The 19,959-nt window shown below is 31.0% G+C and overlaps 1 protein-coding gene across 2 annotated transcripts in view; it reads left to right on the plus strand.

Annotated features, from left to right (window-relative positions):
- The window catches only part of crm (cramped chromatin regulator), a 233,351-nt gene extending 214,837 nt beyond the window's left edge, over positions 1 to 18,514 (plus strand). For both annotated transcript variants that reach the window (XM_085808035.1, XM_085808036.1), the window contains one exon: positions 897 to 18,514. In XM_085808035.1, the coding sequence (XP_085664161.1) occupies positions 897 to 1,013 (117 nt within the window). In that variant the 3' untranslated portion in view covers positions 1,014 to 18,514. The remainder of the gene's footprint in view (positions 1 to 896) is intronic.
- The last annotated feature ends 1,445 nt before the right edge of the window (positions 18,515 to 19,959 follow it).

The raw sequence follows: 19,959 nt of genomic DNA on the forward strand, positions 1-19,959 counted from the left end.
CGTTGTTGGTGCTTTTGTTATTGAACTGGTGGCTCAAAATCTAAATTTTTAGAAACTTTCATTAACTAATTAATCAGACTCGTGGGGGAAATGTAACCATTGAGTCTGAAATACTCAGGTCCAGGGTTCGATCCCAGGCTGGGCAAGGTTGACTCAGCCTTTCATCCCTTGAATGTGTCAATAAAATGAGTACCAAGTTCACTTGGGGGACTAAATACGGGGGGGGGGGGCTGTGACCAACTACGCACCTGCCCAGGGAATATGCTGATGCTCTCTGGGGCCCAGTGTCAAGAAAGCAGATTTCAGGGCACTGCAGGCCATGGCCCACTAGGGCTAGGGCTGTTGCGCCACTGAGTTTAAGTTCAGAAAAAGAAACAAGGGGAAATTTTGGTTCTGAGTGACAGGTGTTGCAGGTATGGAAAGATGAAATATTCTGTAAATCTATAGTACCTAGCTCCCCTTTAAAAAAAATTCAACAGCTTTTCTTTAATATAGCAGGAAATGGATACCTTTTATAGAAGCATCTGCAAGAGAAACTGTTGTAATTTTTTAGTTACTACTAGTATGTGTAATAATAGAACAATATCTGATATCCTCTGAAGACTTAAGCAGTGGATGAAAACTTACATGTAGAGTTTATGTTATTTTATGTAATCATAAGTCTTGCATAAAATAGCTGATTTGGATGATACCACTTTGGCAGTTTGCTTCCCCCCTTTTTTATCCTAAGCATGAGATTTTGTTCCTATGATTATCAAGAAGTATACTTTTCTTGTCGGCTAGAAATGTGTGCTGCAGAAATTCAAGAAACTTTTGAGAGTTTAAATATAAATCTAAAATGTTGAAATCATTTTTATTATGCATATAAATTTTAAATATGTAATTTCTTTACATAGGTTGACTCTCAAGTTCGTTGTTTACTTGATGAATGCAGCATTGATTTCATTACAAAATTTGAAGATCTTGCTGATGTGATAAATAACTCATCAAGTAATGAAAGCAAACAAACATGACTTCACTTGTATATATTATACCATAATATTGTAATGTTTACTACATGCTGTAAAAAATTATGAATTTTTCATAACTCCAAGCTTTTTCATTTCATTTTTAAGATATGAGTGCTTTATCTATGTGAAAATATCTGAATAGATTTATCTTTGAAATATTATGGAATGTATGTGTTCTCATATAAATGCATTTAAAAACATATTTGTAAGTTGTGGAAATACTGTTGCAAATTTTCAGTATAAAATACATTTCAATCTTGAAATGTTTTTAAAATTGTACACTTTATGTGTAATGTACTACACATTGAATTTGTTGTAGAAACTTATTTTTAATTAAAGCGATACATTTATAACTTTTGAAAATGTATTAGTTTAGTATTATTTATGTCTTTTACATAAAAAAATACAAAAATTAGCAGTTTTCTATGTCTTGTATGGCTGAGAAAGAAATACTTTTAAACAAGATACTAGAATCCTTATTTTCAGTAATTCACACATGTATCAAATATTTTATTTCGTGGACCAATATTAAAGTGTACATGAAATGAATATTTGAATATCATTCAGTTTTTAGCCGGACATTTTTGTGCAACCAACTTCTAAAATATGGGGTCCATATACTTCATGAAAATTTTAGAAGTACTTAATTTTGAAAATTAAGAGCTCTTCTTAAAGTAAATGATTTGAAATGTTCTTATTTAAGCTGATTTATTTTAAACCAGTTTGTAGTTTTTTAAATTACTATTTGATTAAAAAACTAAATAAGGAGGATTCATCAATTAAAAAATTATTCTTCATAATGAAAATTTTAAAATTCACATTTATGCCTCTCCCTCTAAATAAAAATACTTTCTAAATACAATAATACTCTCTCATCTGTGGCAACATGTTTCATTGCTTACTGCAGATTGTGCTGAATGCTGTATTCGGTTCACAAAACTAGGCAAACATTTAAATGATAAAATGTGTCGAGTTTTACCTAATGTTCGTAAGTAATACGGTACAATTTCATAAATAAAATCGATGAAATTTTATTACATATGTACCACAGTAAATATTACTGTCATTAAATAAAGTAATTATATAGCATTCTATATACTGCATCTCATAGTAACAATGTATTTCTTTTATTTCTGTTTTATACACGAGATTAAGGAATTCTAATGCTTAAATCCTCAAAGAGCTGATATGCCAACAAAAAGTATTCTATCTTATTATGTATTATCATGTGCAGTTTCAAGTGTTAGCAGAAAACTAGAAATTGCTCATGTATCAAAGTATTACAAGAGCAGTGAACCATCAATCCAGATCATGCATATATTTGTGCTTGTGATGAGAATTGGCATTAGAAAGCTAGTGACATTCATTACACCGTGTTATATCATTTTGTGTTGTGTATATGGTGTATATTTTCTGTCGTAACAAACTGTTTTATTTTTTAAAATTTTTTAGTGTTTTAGAGGGGGTAGCAGTAAGCTGCCACAGATAACTTAATTGGTATATATGAGGGCGACTATATATTCTTTTATTTGTATTAGAAATTATTGCTATTTGAGCTTTGAGATATTGGTGATTTTAAATTCGCTTAAATATTAAATTGGTAACAAAATCAGATATTTGCATGCTAAGGAATAAAGATGAATCTGAGAAGTTTTAAATACTTAGCATAAATATTATATATACATTAAAGAACTCAATAATTTTCATAGATTATTTGTAGAAATGTTTTCCAGAATATTTAGCTCATTTCACTGCAGTTACCAGCAATTACACCTTAAATGAGTGAAATGGGATGACTTCAGAGCCGTTTCAAAATTGAGTACTTAACTGCTTTTAAAGTTTCTGTGAAGAGAAAGTAGGTAAGATTAGATTACTTTCAAGCAAAAGGAAAATTTTTTCTACTTTTCAGCTGGGAAAGATAACTTTCCTGACTTTGATTTTTCAAGCACTGTTATTTTTATTGGAGAAGTATTTACATGTGTGTATGAATCCTGTTTATTATTGTGCAGTAAAGTGTGTTGTAGAATATTTTTAAAAAATAAGTATGTATGCAATTTAAATTGTTATTTGCTTCAAATCTGTATTTCAGAAGACAATCACATTTTTAGTATTCATTCAGTTTATTCACAATTCATTAGTTAATTGTGTGTATAAGTTATGTCTTTTATCAGACTGTGAAAAAATGAAATGAGAGGTATCGTCTAGTTTTATTGATATAAATTGATTCACAGTACCTATGTATATCTTTTAATGTAATTTGAGTTTCTTTATAAAAACTCCCTCTGAAAGTAGTCATTAGAAAGCTCTACAGAGTTTTTATTCTAAGACAGCTTGTACTTCAGTTGTTTGTATTTTAACAGTAATCTACTTCACACTCCCCTTTCCCCAAAAAGGAAATATGTTCTTGTTTTGTTAAATTTAATAAATTATAAGTGACATTGGACTTGTATGATTCTACAAAGCATTTATTTTAAGTAAATCATAAAGTCGGGGATTATTTGAAAGAAAACGAAATTCGGTGACTATATAAAAATGTGTCATTTTTAAATCAATAATTATGCTAGTTGTCTTCTGTATGTAAACAAACTGCTTTGCAATTTAATTGACTGTTTGATTGTTAACTGATATTATTTTGTCTTATGTATTAATGTTGCAGAAAAATTGTCATAATCCTGTATAGTTTATTGTCATTATTATTTAATTATCTTGCACTGTTTTTCCTAATTCTTTTAACACAAAAGGCAGTGTTTATGCATTTGATAGTATTAGGTAATTTTCAGCTATAAAGTTTTATTTTGTTTTACAAAGCAAACAAAGATAAATAACAAAGCTGTAAATTATAAGAATAATTTATAAAAATAAGAAAAACATTTAACATAATAACTAAAAATGAATTATAAGAATGTACATGTTTTGATGCCATGTTTATGTCAAAAAGGAATTTTTCAAAAATTTTATTTTATTCATAACTGGAGTACTATTTTAAAGTGTTTTCATGTGCAATAGGAACTAAAGTTTTAATATTTGGTATCTGTACTAGAACATGCTTGTGTAGTTCTTATGCAGTTCTTGAAGTAGCATTTTTAGAACGATTAGTTAGATTAATCTAAAACTTTTTTTCTTTCTGTCTTGGCTATGTGATATTATTTTACATCAGGTAGAAAGATTTTAAATTAAACCATATTAATTTTATTAGATTCTATAGTGTAATAAGCCTTATAATTACGTGAAAGTGATTTAACCACCGATAGTTCAACAAAGCAATAAAATGACATTTGTAATGATGTATTTATTATAATTATACTTTCATGTGTCAATGAATTATTTTGATTTTAGTCGTTCTGTATCTGATATCAGTGGTGTGATTAAAGCACATAGTTAGCATTCTGGGCAAAATGGAATATTTGGTTACGTCAAGATATGTTATTTATTCCAGTTTAGTCTTTCCTAATGAAAGCAGTTGAGAAATTGTTTTAATTAGAACAACAGATTCTGCTGTGAATTTCAATTAGTTATCTTTCTTTATTCATAAATGCTATTATTGAGAATGTAATTAATAGGAGTTTTATGGTTTCAAGTGTCGTATTATAAAAAATACCTGAGAAAGAAAGCAGTTCTGTGAAAACGTTTGTTGATATGTAACCTTTTAAAAGCTATGACACATCAGTGCATAAATGAACTTTATGATGTTTGTGTGTGTGTGTCTGTGCATATATATATATATATATATATTTAATATATTCAGGAGCAGGAATTTGGATGGTGTAAAAGTGTTGATCCATAATCACTAGGAAATTGGAGGCGACGGCAGATTAGATCTTCAGTTTCATTTTCTGCAATATGTTGTGGCTACACACAAGTTGGCACATTAAATGTGCCTGTTCTAAAAGACTTACATTTTTCATAACTTTGTAGCAAGAAAGCAGCAGCAGACAGACACCATTCTAGCTAGGCCAAAATGTGGAAAGCAAGTGCATAATTTTCAAGGTGAAATCTTATTCAGACTGAGTTAGTTTTGGTTCTCAAAGCATTTTGATTGGATGGTTAATATTGTAAAATTATTATTGGCTGCTTGAGTTTTAGTTCAGTTTACATCACCAGAATTACGTAAGAGTCATATGACATCGAATAGTCTCGAAATGACGCAATGCAGAGAGGGGTTACTATTTTTAGATTAGAGAAGGGAAATTTACATCACCAGAATTACGTAAGAGTCATATGACATCGAATAGTCTCGAAATGACGCAGTGCAGAGAGGGGTTACTATTTTTAGATTAGAGAAGGGAAATTTACATTGCTGGTTTAATCTTTTATATATTCTTTATTTTTCTTACATATCCCCCCCTTCAAGAAGAAAAAGGCGTAGTGATAGACAAGCCTTTTTTAAAGAGAAAGCATTAGTAAATGAAAAAAAACATAAATCATAAAATTTTTATCCTGTAAAATATGATTTATAAATATAATATTTTGTTTGAGAGTTCACATAATCATAATTCTTCAGGGAAGGTTCTTGTTATCACAAAATATCACTAAGTAAAACTTTTACATAATCATTACTTGTAATTAAATTTAATGCACATAAATATTTATGATGCTAATTTCCATATTGATATAATTTATCACCATAGATAATAGGAATAAGATTTTCAGAAATTATGGTTTCACCGTTATCATCTTTCATTTACAATTCCTGATTTTACCAAACTGGAAGCCCTCACAATACTTCTAAACAAACATATCCGTCGATAGGGCGCTCTTCTTGAGCTAACCAGTGTGTTCTCTACACAGGTGACCCAGAGTGCCTAGGCAGTTACTTGAAAAGGCCTCTGTTACTTGCATAAGGTAACTGGCCTTTGAAAACTGCACTAATACATTCCACAATAAAAAAAAAGTATAATAATATTAAAATTTACACACACTCATAAAATGAGAGCCTCCAACATTATTTTATATGAAGAGGGTAAGAGAAACAACTGTACAGAGGTAATTTTATCTGTACTAATTTCACTTATTTTTTACATCTACTTCATTTTTAGAATAATTATAAAATTCGTGTAAAAAATTTTCAACAAAATTTCAAAAGTATAAAAACTTATCTTAATAGCCTTCCCTAAAATAATTAAAAATCTAAAAATTCTTTACTTATTTTACTAAATTTTTAGAATTCAAATTTCCAATATTATTGAATTATATTTCTTTGTATCACAGTGTTCATTTTTAATGTCCAGTTTATTAGGGAGAAAAAATATCAGTTCCCAATGTACATTCAGTTATGCAAAAGCAGAAGCGAAAATAATTTTCTGGCACCTACTTTTAGTGTAAATTTAATCCCATAGCTGCGAAAGAACATCCTAATTTATTTGCTTAAGAGCCGGATCAAGATATTCAATTCGATTACCTTAAAAGCACTGGAATAATTTTAAACGTTGGCACTTGGAAAACATTCATCATTCTACAATAAACAAACTGTGGATTAATTTTGAAAGGATTAACACTACATTTCATTTTTATGCACTCGCAGCAAATCTATTATTGGATTTTTTTTTTCACATTTTTATATTGCAGTTGAATTAAGTTTCACTTATTAAATCGCCGCATATGCTGGATTAAACTTCGAAGAATGGATTTTTACTTTAAAATTTGTAACACACTTGCTGATACCAGGTTGAGAACATAGATTGTCGGAGCCGAAGATATGTTGAAAGATTATAACATGAAAGCATTAACAATTTGGCTTTCACAATCATAGCTACAATTTCAATGATAACGCTTCTGTGAAGAACAGGTTCACTTTGATGATTTAAAACACTCTTTTTTCTTCTAAACATTTAAGAGATGGCTGTACACTTCATTTTCACTAAAGTTAGCACTTTTGAACTTGCAGGTACTCAATATCCATTATGAATTTCCATTAGGCATGGAAGTTTGAGGAGATGGTTGGTTATTGCAGACACTGTGATGACATTTCCACTGGAATTCCAACCCGCAGGACATGTATCCTGTTGACTCAGTTATAATATATTCAACAGCAGGAATTGGATTTGGATGGCGTAGAAGTGTTGATCCATAGTGACTAGGAAATGGAGGCCACTGCAGATTAAATCTTCAGTTTTGTTTTCAGCATCATGTTGCGGCTACGCACAAGTCGGCACATTAAATGTACCTGTTTCAAAAGGCTTACATTTTTGATAACTTCGTAGCAAGAAAGCAGCAGCAGACAGACAGCACTCTAGCTAGGCCACAGTGTGAAAAGCAAGTGCATAATTTTCAGGCTGAAATCTTATTCAGACTGAGTTAGTTTTGGTTCTCAAAGCATTTTGATTGGGTAGTTAATGTTGCTGTAAAATTATTATTGGCTGCTTGAGTTTTAATTAAATTTACATCACCAGAGTTACGTAAGAGTCATATGACGTAGAATAGTCTCGAAATGATGCAGTGCAGAGAGGGGTTGCTTCTTACATACCCCCCTTTATAAGAAAAAGTCATAGCGACAGACAAGCCTTTTTTAAAGAGAAAGCATTAAAGCACTAGTAAATGAAAAAAAATTAATCATAAAATTTTGATCCTGTAAAATATAATTTATAAATATCGAGTTTTAAAATAATTTTTTAGAGTTCTGTTAAATTTGTCAGCATTTCAGTCCAAAAGTCTTCTTGTTTGAGAGTTGATCATAATTCTTCAGGGAAGGTTCTTGTTATCACAGAATATCACAAAGGAAAACTTTTACATAATCCCTACTTGTAATTAAATTTAACACACATAAATATTTATGATTCTAATTTCCATATTGATATAATTTATCACCATACATAATAGGAATAAGATTTTCAGAAATTACGGTTTCACCATTATCATCTTTCAAATTCCTGATTTTACCAAACTGAAAGGCCTCGCAATATGTCTTAAATAAACATATCCATAAATAGGGCTGTCTTCTTGAGCTAACCGGTGTGTTCTCTAAACAGGTGGCCCAGGATGCCTAGGCAGTTACTTGAAAAGGCCTCCATTCCTTGCATAAGGTAACTGGCCTTTGAGAACTGCACTAATACATTCCAATTCCGGATTATAGATCATCAGTTTTAATGTAGTAAGGTGGCATGCAGAAATTATAAAATTAAAAATATGAAACCGTAATTTATGAAATAAAGAACAATTATGATCTAAAGGGTATCAAAATTTACAAAAAAAAGCTTGATGTGTATTTGTTTACTTTATTAAACATTTCTTTCAATTTAAGTTGCTTCATTTTATGTGATAATACTTTCTCTTTAATTCTATAAACAGACATAATTTCATGTTCAGTTACAAAGTTCCGCTGTTCAAGTCCTATAATTGCTGTGTTGAGAATACGGACTAATTTGTCACTCGAAATTTTTTCGTTTTCAATAACCTCTGTGTCACTTTCTTCACTATCGGAAGCGAATGACGAGGAATTTGATTTAAATCATATCAAAGACCGAGTACATCGAGATGAAATACTACATTCAGTAAGAAATTATAAACCAAATAAAATAAAAACATCTGCCCTGAAGATAAGGATAGTGCTGACTGATCAACTTCCAATTCATTGTGTGCCACGGCCTCCCCCCCCCTGCAGAGCAGCGTGAAGTTGATAAACAGATTTCGGAATGGTTAGAGAAACAAAGGATAGGCTTTTATCCATTTTTTGCAGCAATTCCACTTTTTGTTTGACGGACATCGAAATATACTTTCGCTTTGTAGATCCTCTGGGAGCTCCAGCATCAGAAATTTTATTTGACATAATCTAAAGTTCAAGCTTACTTTTATAAAATTGCTCTAACAGTCTGCAAAAAATAATAAGCCGGATCCAATTCGAAGATTAACGAACAACGTAATTTGCAACATTAACTGAAATAGATAATTTTAGCTTATACCGTCCGTTATACATTAAACGTGCATGTGTCAACGCGACGCATGCGCAGAAAGTTTGTAGCTTTGAGGTCCGAATTAACGACTTTTGACATTACTAATATAAAAAAAATTACACACACTCATAAAATGAGAGCCTCCAACATTATCTTATATGAAGAGGGTAAGGGGAACAACTGTACAAAGGCAATTCCAGACCACTGTTTAGGTACCTCCCTCAACATACTCTATACTTAACACACAATCACCCATAAATTTTAATATGCATTTACCATAATGTCATATTACTTATCTGTACTAATTTCTCTTATTTTTTACATCTTGATTTTTAGAATAATTTTGTAAAATTCGTATTTAAAATTTTCAACAAAATTTCAAAAATATAAAAACTTATCTTAATAGCCTTTCCTAAAATAATTAAAATCTAAGAATTCTTTACTTACTTTACTAAATTTTTAGAATTCAAGATTCTAATATTATTAAATTATATTTCTTTGTATCACAGTGTTCATTTTTAATGTCCAATTTATTAAGGAGAAAAAATATCAGTTCCCAATGTAGATTCAGTTATGTGAAAGCAGAAACGAACATAATTTTCTGGCACTTACTTTAAGTGTAAATTTAATGCCATAACTGCGAAAGAAAATCCTAATTTATTTGCATAAGAGCCGGATCAAGATATGCAGTTCTATGACCTTGAAAGCACTGGAATAATTTGAAATGTTGGCACTTGGAAAATATTCGTCATTCTACAATAAACAAAGGCTGGCACTAGATTTCATTTCTATGCACTTGCAGCAAATCTATTATTGAATTTTTTTCACATTTTTATATTGCTGTTGAATTACATTTTACTTATTAAATCACCGCATATGCTGGATTAAATTTCGAAGAATGGATTTTTACTTTAAAATTTGTAACACACTTGCTGATACCAGGTTGCGCGCATAGATTGACGGAGCCAAAGATATCTTGAAGATTATAACATGAAGGCATTAATTAACTAATTTGCTTTCACAATCATTGCTACGATTTCGATGATAACGCTTATGTGAAGAACAGGCACACTTTGATAATTTGAAACACTTTTTTTTTTTTTTTGCTATTTAAGAGATGGCTGTACACTTTATTTTCACTAAAGTTAGCACTTTTGAACTTGCAGGTACTCGATATCCATTATGAATTTGCATTACACATGGAAGTTTGAGGAGATGGTTGGTTATTGCAGACACTGTGATGACATTTCCACTGGAATTCCAACGCACAGGACATGTATCCTGTAGACTCCATTATAATATATTCAGGAGCAGGAATTTGTATGGCGTAGAAGTGTTGATCCATAATGACTAGGAAATGGAGTCCACGGCAGAAGTCGGCACATTAAATGTGCCTGGTCCAAAAGGCTTACATTTTTGATAACTATAAGTTATTACATTTTTGATAACTATAAGTTATCAAAAATGTGAGCCTTTGTCTGCTGCTGCAAGAAAGACCTAAATGTGGAAAGCAAGTGCGTAATTTTCAGGGTGAAATCTTATTCAGACTGAGTTAGTTTTGGTTCTCAAAGCATTTTGATTGGATAGTTAATATTGCTGTAAAATTATTATTGGCTGCTTGAGTTTTAGTTCAATTTACATCACCAGAATTATGTAAGAGTCATATGACATAGAATAGTCTCGAAATGATGCATTGCAGAGATGAGTTACTATTTTTAGAGTAGGCAAGGGAAATTTACGTTGCTAATTTAATCTTTTATATATGAGGGTTGGAACTTTAATAGTGGCAACTATTTATTTACAAGGAATACAAAATGATTCATGTCACCATGTTTTACAATCCTTCAATATAGTCACCAGCATTGTGTACAACCTGTTTCCAACGATGTGGAAGTCGCAGAATACCTGTAGCAGCGCCTCTCTTGTTGATAGTTTGAATGGACCGGTCTACTGCTGCAAGAATCTCGGGAACAGTTTGGAAGCGAGTGCTACGAAGTGGTTCCTTCATCTTAGGAATTAAGTCATAGTCACAAGGGCTTAGATCTGGGTAGTATGGTGAATGGTAAAGCACTTTCCAGCCCCATGGGTTGAACAAATCAGTCACAGCTTGCATTGCATGCGGCCAAGCATTGTCATGCGAAATGAGAGGAGCGTTCTGCAGAAAGTGTCACCGTTTTTTTCTCAAAGCTGGTCAGAGATTGTGCTCCAAAAATGAGCAGTAGTACTGTGCAGTGACGGTCTGCTGTGGGGGAATGGTATGCGTTAGAATGACACCATCACAGTCGTACACGAGAATCACCATAACTTTCACATTGCTGGGGTTCTGACGAAATTTCGAACGCCGTGGTGACCCGTGATGACGCCATTCATGTGATTGGCGTTTCAGTTCTGGCTGGAACGATCGGGCACAAATCTCATCCAGCGTAAAAAAGCATCTCCTTCGCGCTCATAGCGCTCCAGGTGGGTTCGGGCAGCATCGTATCGTTGCCATTTCTGCATTTCTGTCAGTTGCTGTGGAACCCATCGTGAAGCAATTTTTCTCATGGACAGGCATTCCTCCAGAATGAGCAGCACAGTTGTATGCGCTAATCCTGTTTGTCCGGCCAGCTGACGAATTGTTTGGCGGCGATCACTGTCCATTAGTGCAGCAACAGCTTGCACGTCTGCATCACTGACACTCAGATGACCTGGCCACAGCATGTCTGCCACGTTTTGATGTCCTTCATTAAATGCTTTCACCCATCTTGCTACGGTTCTGTAAGGCAGTGCAGATTCCCTGCAATCCTCTTGAAGCCCTTGATGACACTTAGACCGCGAGCTAATACAAGGATCCGTTCTTCGCGTCACTCCGCATGCACGTGACGTAGGCAGGACGAGTCTTTTTGCTGAGAGGTAAGGTAGGTATGTAGTTTACATGTGGTATACGCGATATTCGTAAGTTTTTTTGCGTAGCGATTTTTCAGCTGTGTTGCCACTATTAAAGTTCCAACCCTCATATATTCTTTATTTTTCTTAACATATATATATATACACACACATATACAGTCAAAAGTTGTTAATCCGGACTCATCGGGACTTCGCCGATTCCAGATTATCGATTTTTCCGGATTATAGATCATCAGTTTAAATCTCATAAGATGGCATGCAGAAATTCTAAAATTAAAAATATGAAACCTTAATTTATGAAATAAAGAACAATTATAATCTAAAGGGTATCAAAATTTACAAAAAAAAAAAAAAAAGCTTAATATTTATTTGTTTACTTTATTAAACATTTCTTTCAATGTAAGTTGTTTAAAGTTGCTTCATTTTATGTGATAATACTTTCTCTTTAATTCTATAAACAAACACAATTTCTTGTTCAGTTACAAAGTTCCGCTGTTCAAGTCCCATTAATTGTTGTGCCAAGAATACCGACTAACTTGTCAGTCGAAATTTTTTCGTTTTCACTAACCTCTCTGTCACATTCTTCATGTCTTTATCCATTTTTTGCAGCAATTCCACTTTTTGTTTGATGGACATCGAAACATACTTTCGTTTTGTACGATCCTTTGGGAGCTCCAGGATCGGAAATTCTATTTGACATAATCGAAAGTTCAAGTTTACTTTTATAAAATTTCTCTTACAGTCTGCAAAAAATAATAAGCCGGATCCAATTCGAAGATTAAGGAACAACGCAATCATCAACATTAACTGAAATAGATAATTTTAGATTATACCGTCCGTTATACATAAAACGCGTACACGAAAACGTATTCTGCACTTGCACACGCGCATATGTGCAGTGGTAAAAGGTCTAACGCGCACACGTAAACGCCTATGCGCATGTGTCAACGTGGCGCATGCGCAGAAAGTTTTTAGCTTTGAGGTCCAGATTATGGGTGTCTAAATTAACGACTTTTGACTGTATATGCATATATATATATAAGAGCAGCAAAATCAATAATCTTGTGTTGATATTTAATTCAAGTAATCACCCTTAAAAGATGTAATCGATAAAATGAATATATAAATTTGAAAATGGCCAAATTTAAAGCTGTTCGCTATGTAAAGACAAGTAATTCAAACCTTTCTTTTCTCTGTTATAATTTGTCAAAATGATACTTTAATTTTTACATGATTATTTATGTATCGTTAAATATATTTTTTATTTAATACTGAAAGGGCTTGTTATTTTTTAATATATTTCTGTTTTTTAATGACGCTTTTCATGTAAAAGATAAAACATTTTTTTTAAATTAATTGATGTGTAATTAATAATAATCTGTTAAATGTCTCATTTCTTTATTCTCATTTCTTAAATGTGATATGCACTGCAGGCTTTTGTCCCTATACAGTCTATTTTTAATTATTTTGATAAAATTAATTTTCTGTTGATTTGATGTGAAGAAGTTGAGCTTTAACTGCCCTTAACTGTAATTTTAGAGAGTAAATTAAATGATAGGCTTTGGATTTATTTCCTGGTGCTGTATATGCAAACTTTAGAGTACTACAAATATGATTCTTCATTAATTGATCCTATCTTTTTTGTGCTGAAGCAGACATAAACTGCATAGCCAATGAGAACTAACCATATAATTTTGTATTTATAATTTTTCTTAACTAATTGCTATCAATATTTCAGATTATAGTACTTGGGTTTTTGCTTTTTTATTATATTTTAAAATTTTTTCTTCTAAAAATGTCTCAAAGCTTCACAATTTTATCTTGTATAACTCCAAATTTCATAAGTATGTATTGTAATTTTTTTTTTTTTTTTTTTTGTAGACTGTATTCAATTTATTGATTATATAAACTGATAACATTATATCATATATGGTGCTAATGGAAAATTTACGACAAAGATTTGCTAGTTTTGGTTAGACATCTGGAATTTTAACATAAAAAAGAATGTAGTATCATTTAAGAACTACTGTACTACTTGAGGTGGGACCAAAATGTTTTAGAACTGAAGATATCAAAAAAGAAAGCTATGCAATTTACAGATTTGGCATTTAATCCTATAGAAGCAGCTACTTTCTGAAAGTACTCACTTTTATGCAGTACTTTTTCCACTGCTGGAGCATTTTCCTTGGACAGAAAGCAGCTATCTTTTTGTGTTCTTTTGAATTTCCATAATGCCTTTAAATCTTCTTCTTTTTAAGTGAGATTTGATGTTTGAAAAGAGAAAAAAAATCACCAAGGATAAATCTAGAAAATATGGTGCCTCTTGGACTTGGGAAATAGTGCACTTTACCAAGAACTTCTGCATAAGCTGACCTGAATGGTCATTGTCATGGTAGAGATGGTGTCATGATCACTTACTGAACACATGTAGTTCTGGCCTTTTCCAATGAACAACATTTTTCAGATGCTATGGGGCCCACCAGTAGCCATGTGGTAAAGTCACTGAACACTGGTAGTTTGGTCCGAGGTTCGAATCCCACGAACGAGCTGGTTCACAATAATCAATCATAAATATGATTTTTGCTGTCAAAGAAAATGTTCAACAAACTTCATATTGGTGCAACTTGTTTGTGCTCAGAGAGGTTGGAATCTTTCATTGCATAGGCTTAGCCTTGGTTTTAGGATCTCAGGCACTGACCTGTTACAACCATTATAAAAAAAAAAAATAATTAATCATAGCAGTTCTGGCACAAACATTGCAGACATGTATCTCATAACCAAAGTTTCATTAAGAATGGACTGAATTGAACCATAACTGATATTCAGCTGTTCAACCAATTGTGAATGATTTTCCTACACATTTGAATGCATATGTTCAAAGTTTTGTACCATTTTTACAAATTACTGTTCTTCCAAGACAGTTAACTCTTCCTGAGGCATCTTGGGAACATGTAAGCCACTTCTAAACTTGTGTAGCCATATATACTCCCAATACATGTATCACCAGGCTTTGACAAAATTTGATGAAAATACTGTCAGTGAATGCAATGGCAAGACGTTTCAGATTTTCATTCAAAGTGTTCCCGTAAACAAATAAAAGGAGATAGAATGTTAGAGTATATATATATATATATATGAAACATAATAAAAAGTTAGTCTGTGCTAAGTGGCTTTTCTCTGCATATTTTTGCTCTAAGCATGTGGCACCAGTCCTGATATTTTTAACTCGCACCTCATATATGCAAATACATACACACAGTTTTAAAATCTTTTAAGAGAGAATTTTTAGCAAATCTGAAGTAAGCTATGACATCTATGAGTTTTCTTTCATTACAGATGCCTTTTTGTAGTGCCACTGTATATTTTTAATCATTCAGCTTCCTTTTAATGCAAAATTTATGAGAGATATTTTGGAGGGCAGCATAATTAATATTTTCATTCGTTCATAATGACCTGTATAGTTCAGAAAAGTTTATTTTTGCACTTGCATGCAGTTAGTCAAATGAACATTTCTTATGTCTCTGTTTATATCTTGTTAATTTTAACACATATCATGTTTACATACAAAATGCTGTGATATAATGGTACTGAAGTCTTACCTTATAATCATTTTATATACCCTTGAGTGAAGGAATATTGAAGTTATGTTCTTTCTGTCTGTCAGTTTTGTTGTATTTTATGTAAAACTAATTTATTAGAAGAAATTATTTTCTTATGGAGTATGTATTCCTGTGGAAACCAAAAATACAACTGCCTGTCATTTTTGCGTATTTTTAACATCCATACTTTTATTATAACTTGCCTGTTATTGTGCCAAAATAATACTCATGCTTCAGAAGCCTTTGTTCTGAGTGAGGCTTATATTAACAAAAGGAAATCACAACCTTGGGCTCCCTGATTCCACCTGAACTCTATGTAACTGTTAAACTGAATATATGTATGTGACAAAAATGAGCAAGGAAATTGAGTCTAAGGGTCCAAATAACATTAATATCAATTAAGTTTTTCAGCTCATCAAACCTGTTGGCTTTGTTGTGTAGTAGGAGAGCTGTGTATCATGCATCTCAGTTCAGATCCTGATGCTGAAAGTGCTGTTTCTTTTTTCAAGGAAGGTTAATGATATTAATAATTCTTTTAATTTCAGGAAAAGAAAATATAGTCATCGAAAAAATAATATGGTGATTTGCACTGATAACTGTTGGTCCACAGCTTTAACAAGCCTGTTGGAAGTTCAACAAGCAAAAAAAGAAAGAAGAAATAAAATAAGAAATATTGCATAGAACTTAAGTCCATATTTTCTTGCTTATTTCTGTTAGTTTCGCACCATTGTAACTCATACGTACTATGTTCATTTTTAAGTCCACTGTAATTATGGAGAATTTTAGTGAAATTATTGAGCCTAAGGTCATGTGTAAAATCATTTCCATGAGTAATGCCAATTTTTTTTTAATTTATAATGTAGTAAAAGCATACTTTCAGCTTGCTTTGTGTTATGTATGATACTTTCTATTGCACTAAAAGTTATTAATACAGCATCATGTTTCAGTGTTTATTAGATATAAATTCACTTCCCTGTGTAATACAGTTTTTAAAATCCAAATATTTTTTTTTCTTTAACTTCTTCCAACATTCTGATTAAAACTTTAAACCCTTGTATGTGTAAATTATGTTAATTTATGCACAGAAAATCAATGAAATAATATAACTTCATTAACTTATTAGATATAATTTCTGGGTTTGGAATTTTTTTGCTATGTGATATATGTGTATTTTGATATGGATTCATCAGTTAATATCAAATATATCAATGTATAAATATTGATTGCAGGTCAAACATTCCAATAACAAAAGATTAGTTTTTTAATTTTTTTGAAGCATGTTGCAATAATTGTATCTATGCAAGTGTTAAGATATGCATAATGTTAATAATTTTCAAAGGTGAAGTATTACATGTTTAATGAAAGCCTTAATCACATCTAAAGTTATTTTCTATTTATATTTTGAAGCAACATTTTTGTAACACTGTTCATGAGAACATGCATACTGTACTTACCTCATTCACAAAACTATCCTAACATGTTACTGTGTAAATGAATATTTTATTTTAGCTAGGTTTTACGTAATGTAAATATGCAAAATATTGCTTCTGAAATATTGTACATATAATTAATTCACTTTAAATTTATTATTAGGAATTACTAGCTAATTTTTTAAAGTTTATTCTCATTTAACTGTATTCAGTGGAGGCATGAAAACCAAATGATAGGATGAGGAATTTTATTTAATGAGTTTTTAGATGTCATAAAATTAGCAGTTTGGCTGCTTTATATTATGGATGAAGTGGATATCCAAAATGAAATGGCCCTCAAAATGAAATAACCTTGGGGCAATACAAATAATGAATTTGGTGAAATTTGGTTATATTATTTGTTATTTTGAAGTGTATTAATTAATACATTTGTGTTGGTTTACATGCATATATATATATTTGTTTCGGTGTCCGTTGCTTGTTTTAGTGTTATGTTGTTATAAACTTTATTTATAATGTGTTAATTATAGTAGGGTCATATAGGATATTGTATCCTCCTTTAAAATGTAATGAAGTATTCATTTTCCTGATTCTCCTTTTATGTTCTGATATTTCTTATTCAAAGCATATTAAAAAGTATCATTAAAATACTCTGTTTAAACAAACAGATGTGTATTGATTGGATGTATATAATCTCTGGCAGTCTATAACATATGTAGTAGCATTTTTTCTTTGTAAAGAAAAGGAAAACATGATCTTTGCTGTTTTGTGAAAAGGATTTTTTTTATATTAATTTTTTAACTACTTTGAGTAAAAATGTTGAAGTGCTGTACTTATATAGCATTTATTACCTTGATGTACTATGATATAATTTACTCTGTTTTCATAACCTACATGAGGGTACTTTTTTAAAGATAACATTAAAAAATAGCTTAAAAACAAATGTCATTACCAGATAAAAATACGTTTCTAAAATCTCTTACACTTTATTTAGATGATGTATGGATTAAAATAATAAACATTATGCATACAAAAATTTATAATTTTATTTTTAGCTTTGAGATTTAAATTCTTAATTTACTTTTATGAAAAAATACATCACTCATTAACTAGAAAACATAACAAAAATGTTAGAAACTGTAGAATGTTTTTATATACTTTTTGCTGGTGTCACTAGTAAAGGTTATTCTGCAATATGAATTTTTATAATTGTAAGCTGTTTATTTTTAGTACCTGGTCAGTTCTTAAATTTTTAATAAATGTCATAACAAATCATAAAATATGATGTGTAAATTATATCATAACATTTATATAAAAGGATTTAAGGAAACATTTTTCTTGCAAATAATTTTACAGATTTCTTTTTTAATTTCTGTATATTATTTATTTTGATTAAGCTCGATTGAGAATAGTTTGTGGTTTGTTTATCTGCTTAAATAAGCACTGATGTCAATCTAGACATTCTTTAGCTCATTTTCAAAAGTTGTAGCATATTTTCACAGATAACGAAGCAAATGAACATTGGTTTGGTATATTAGTCACATATATGTAACGCACAATATTAAAAGTTTGAATTAAATTATCGTATATATTCTTGAAAGCTGAAACCATCAGAAGTTTTTAATATTCTTCTGGGAGGTTACTGTCATTTTTAGCATTTGGTATAGATTCTTATAATTAATAAAATTGGTTAATACAGCTTATGCATTCTTAAAATTTACTGTGTATTTTCTCTCGAATTGATAGTTTATTACTGAAAATTTGTTATTAATTTTTTTCATCCTGAATAACTTCTTGAATTTTGTTAATTGATAGTTATGTGTATCAGTAACTAATAACGTGATTTTATTTTATAAGTTGAAAATATTGAGGCATTAAAAATCTATTTAGGTAAATATTCAATAGTTTCAGAATTCGATATTTATATAATGCTGTGTATATATTTATACATTTTCATTTCAATACTTATTTCTGTGTTTATTTTGTTATCTGTGTTCTTAAATATTGATTAAATTTAATAAAATTTGAGTTACTTACTGCTATGTTAAGTGATTCTTCTAAATTAATTAATTTTTGTGTGCATCAAGTAAAGAAAAATTAATTTTTAAGAATTTGCAAATTAACGCAAATACAATAACAAAATATAGCAGAATATGTTTAAATCAACTTTTGACTGAACTGAATTGTCAGGTGCAATTCTGTAATCTCTTTTTTTTTTTTTTTTTTTTTTTTAATGCGGGAAGAACTACTAACACTAATTTTTCATTAAAATATGAAAATCTGCTGTAAAACAATCCAGTAATTGGGCACCTAGTAATATGGCATATCCTATAATCCAGCACATATATATTTGATAAGGGGCTGCCTGACAAGGCTACAAATCTGTTGTTTGAAAGTAATGTAGAGTGTTCAGCATTTTCTTCTGGATAACACCGTTATGAATGAATGATATGTAATGGAATTCTGATATAGAAAGCAAAAAATTAATATTTCTGTAGATTAACCACCGTGAACTCATTCCAAAGTGTTTCTTCTAACAATTCCTTGGTCAAATTTTCCGAAGACCTTATTCCGTGAAGGAATTAAGGAGGCTAAATATCAACTAGTTTCCGAATTCTGGATTGTGTCGAAGTGGTAAATAGCGAAGAAGTGGATTTTACTAATATTACTTGGTGTAAGCTTTAAATGCGTTTGGGAAGTTTACAGAACCTAATAACCCCCCAGAAAAAGTGAAGTAATGATTCTGTATATTCTTCTGAATGTATTAACAAGAAGATGGACATCCGAACTCTGAAAAGTTTTCATGCAACAGCAGTACATTAGATTCCAAAACAAAAATTCATTAAAAGCAAGAAATTACACATATTCTGTAGTGTATCATCTAATGTGTTTTCAGTCGTAAAAGTATGCATTCTTTTGCAACCGATCCTAAAATCTCTTGACACTGGTCATGGAGTTATGACGACTTATATAATGTCAAGTGGCTGCATTACTGAACAAGTCACTGCTTCTGCAATGTCAAACCATGTCTTCTCTCACTTGTAACAGCTCAGAGCTTGCAACTTGTGAAGGGAATTTCTGAATTTCTGATCTTTATGCGGTCAGCTACATATACCCCCCTCCAATATCATTGTGATGATACTTAAAA

The sequence above is a fragment of the Stegodyphus dumicola genome, chromosome X1 (genome assembly GCF_044657685.1).
Source record: "Stegodyphus dumicola isolate Sdum_Otavi_A_Nest chromosome X1, ASM4465768v1".
Taxonomy (NCBI): domain Eukaryota; kingdom Metazoa; phylum Arthropoda; class Arachnida; order Araneae; family Eresidae; genus Stegodyphus; species Stegodyphus dumicola.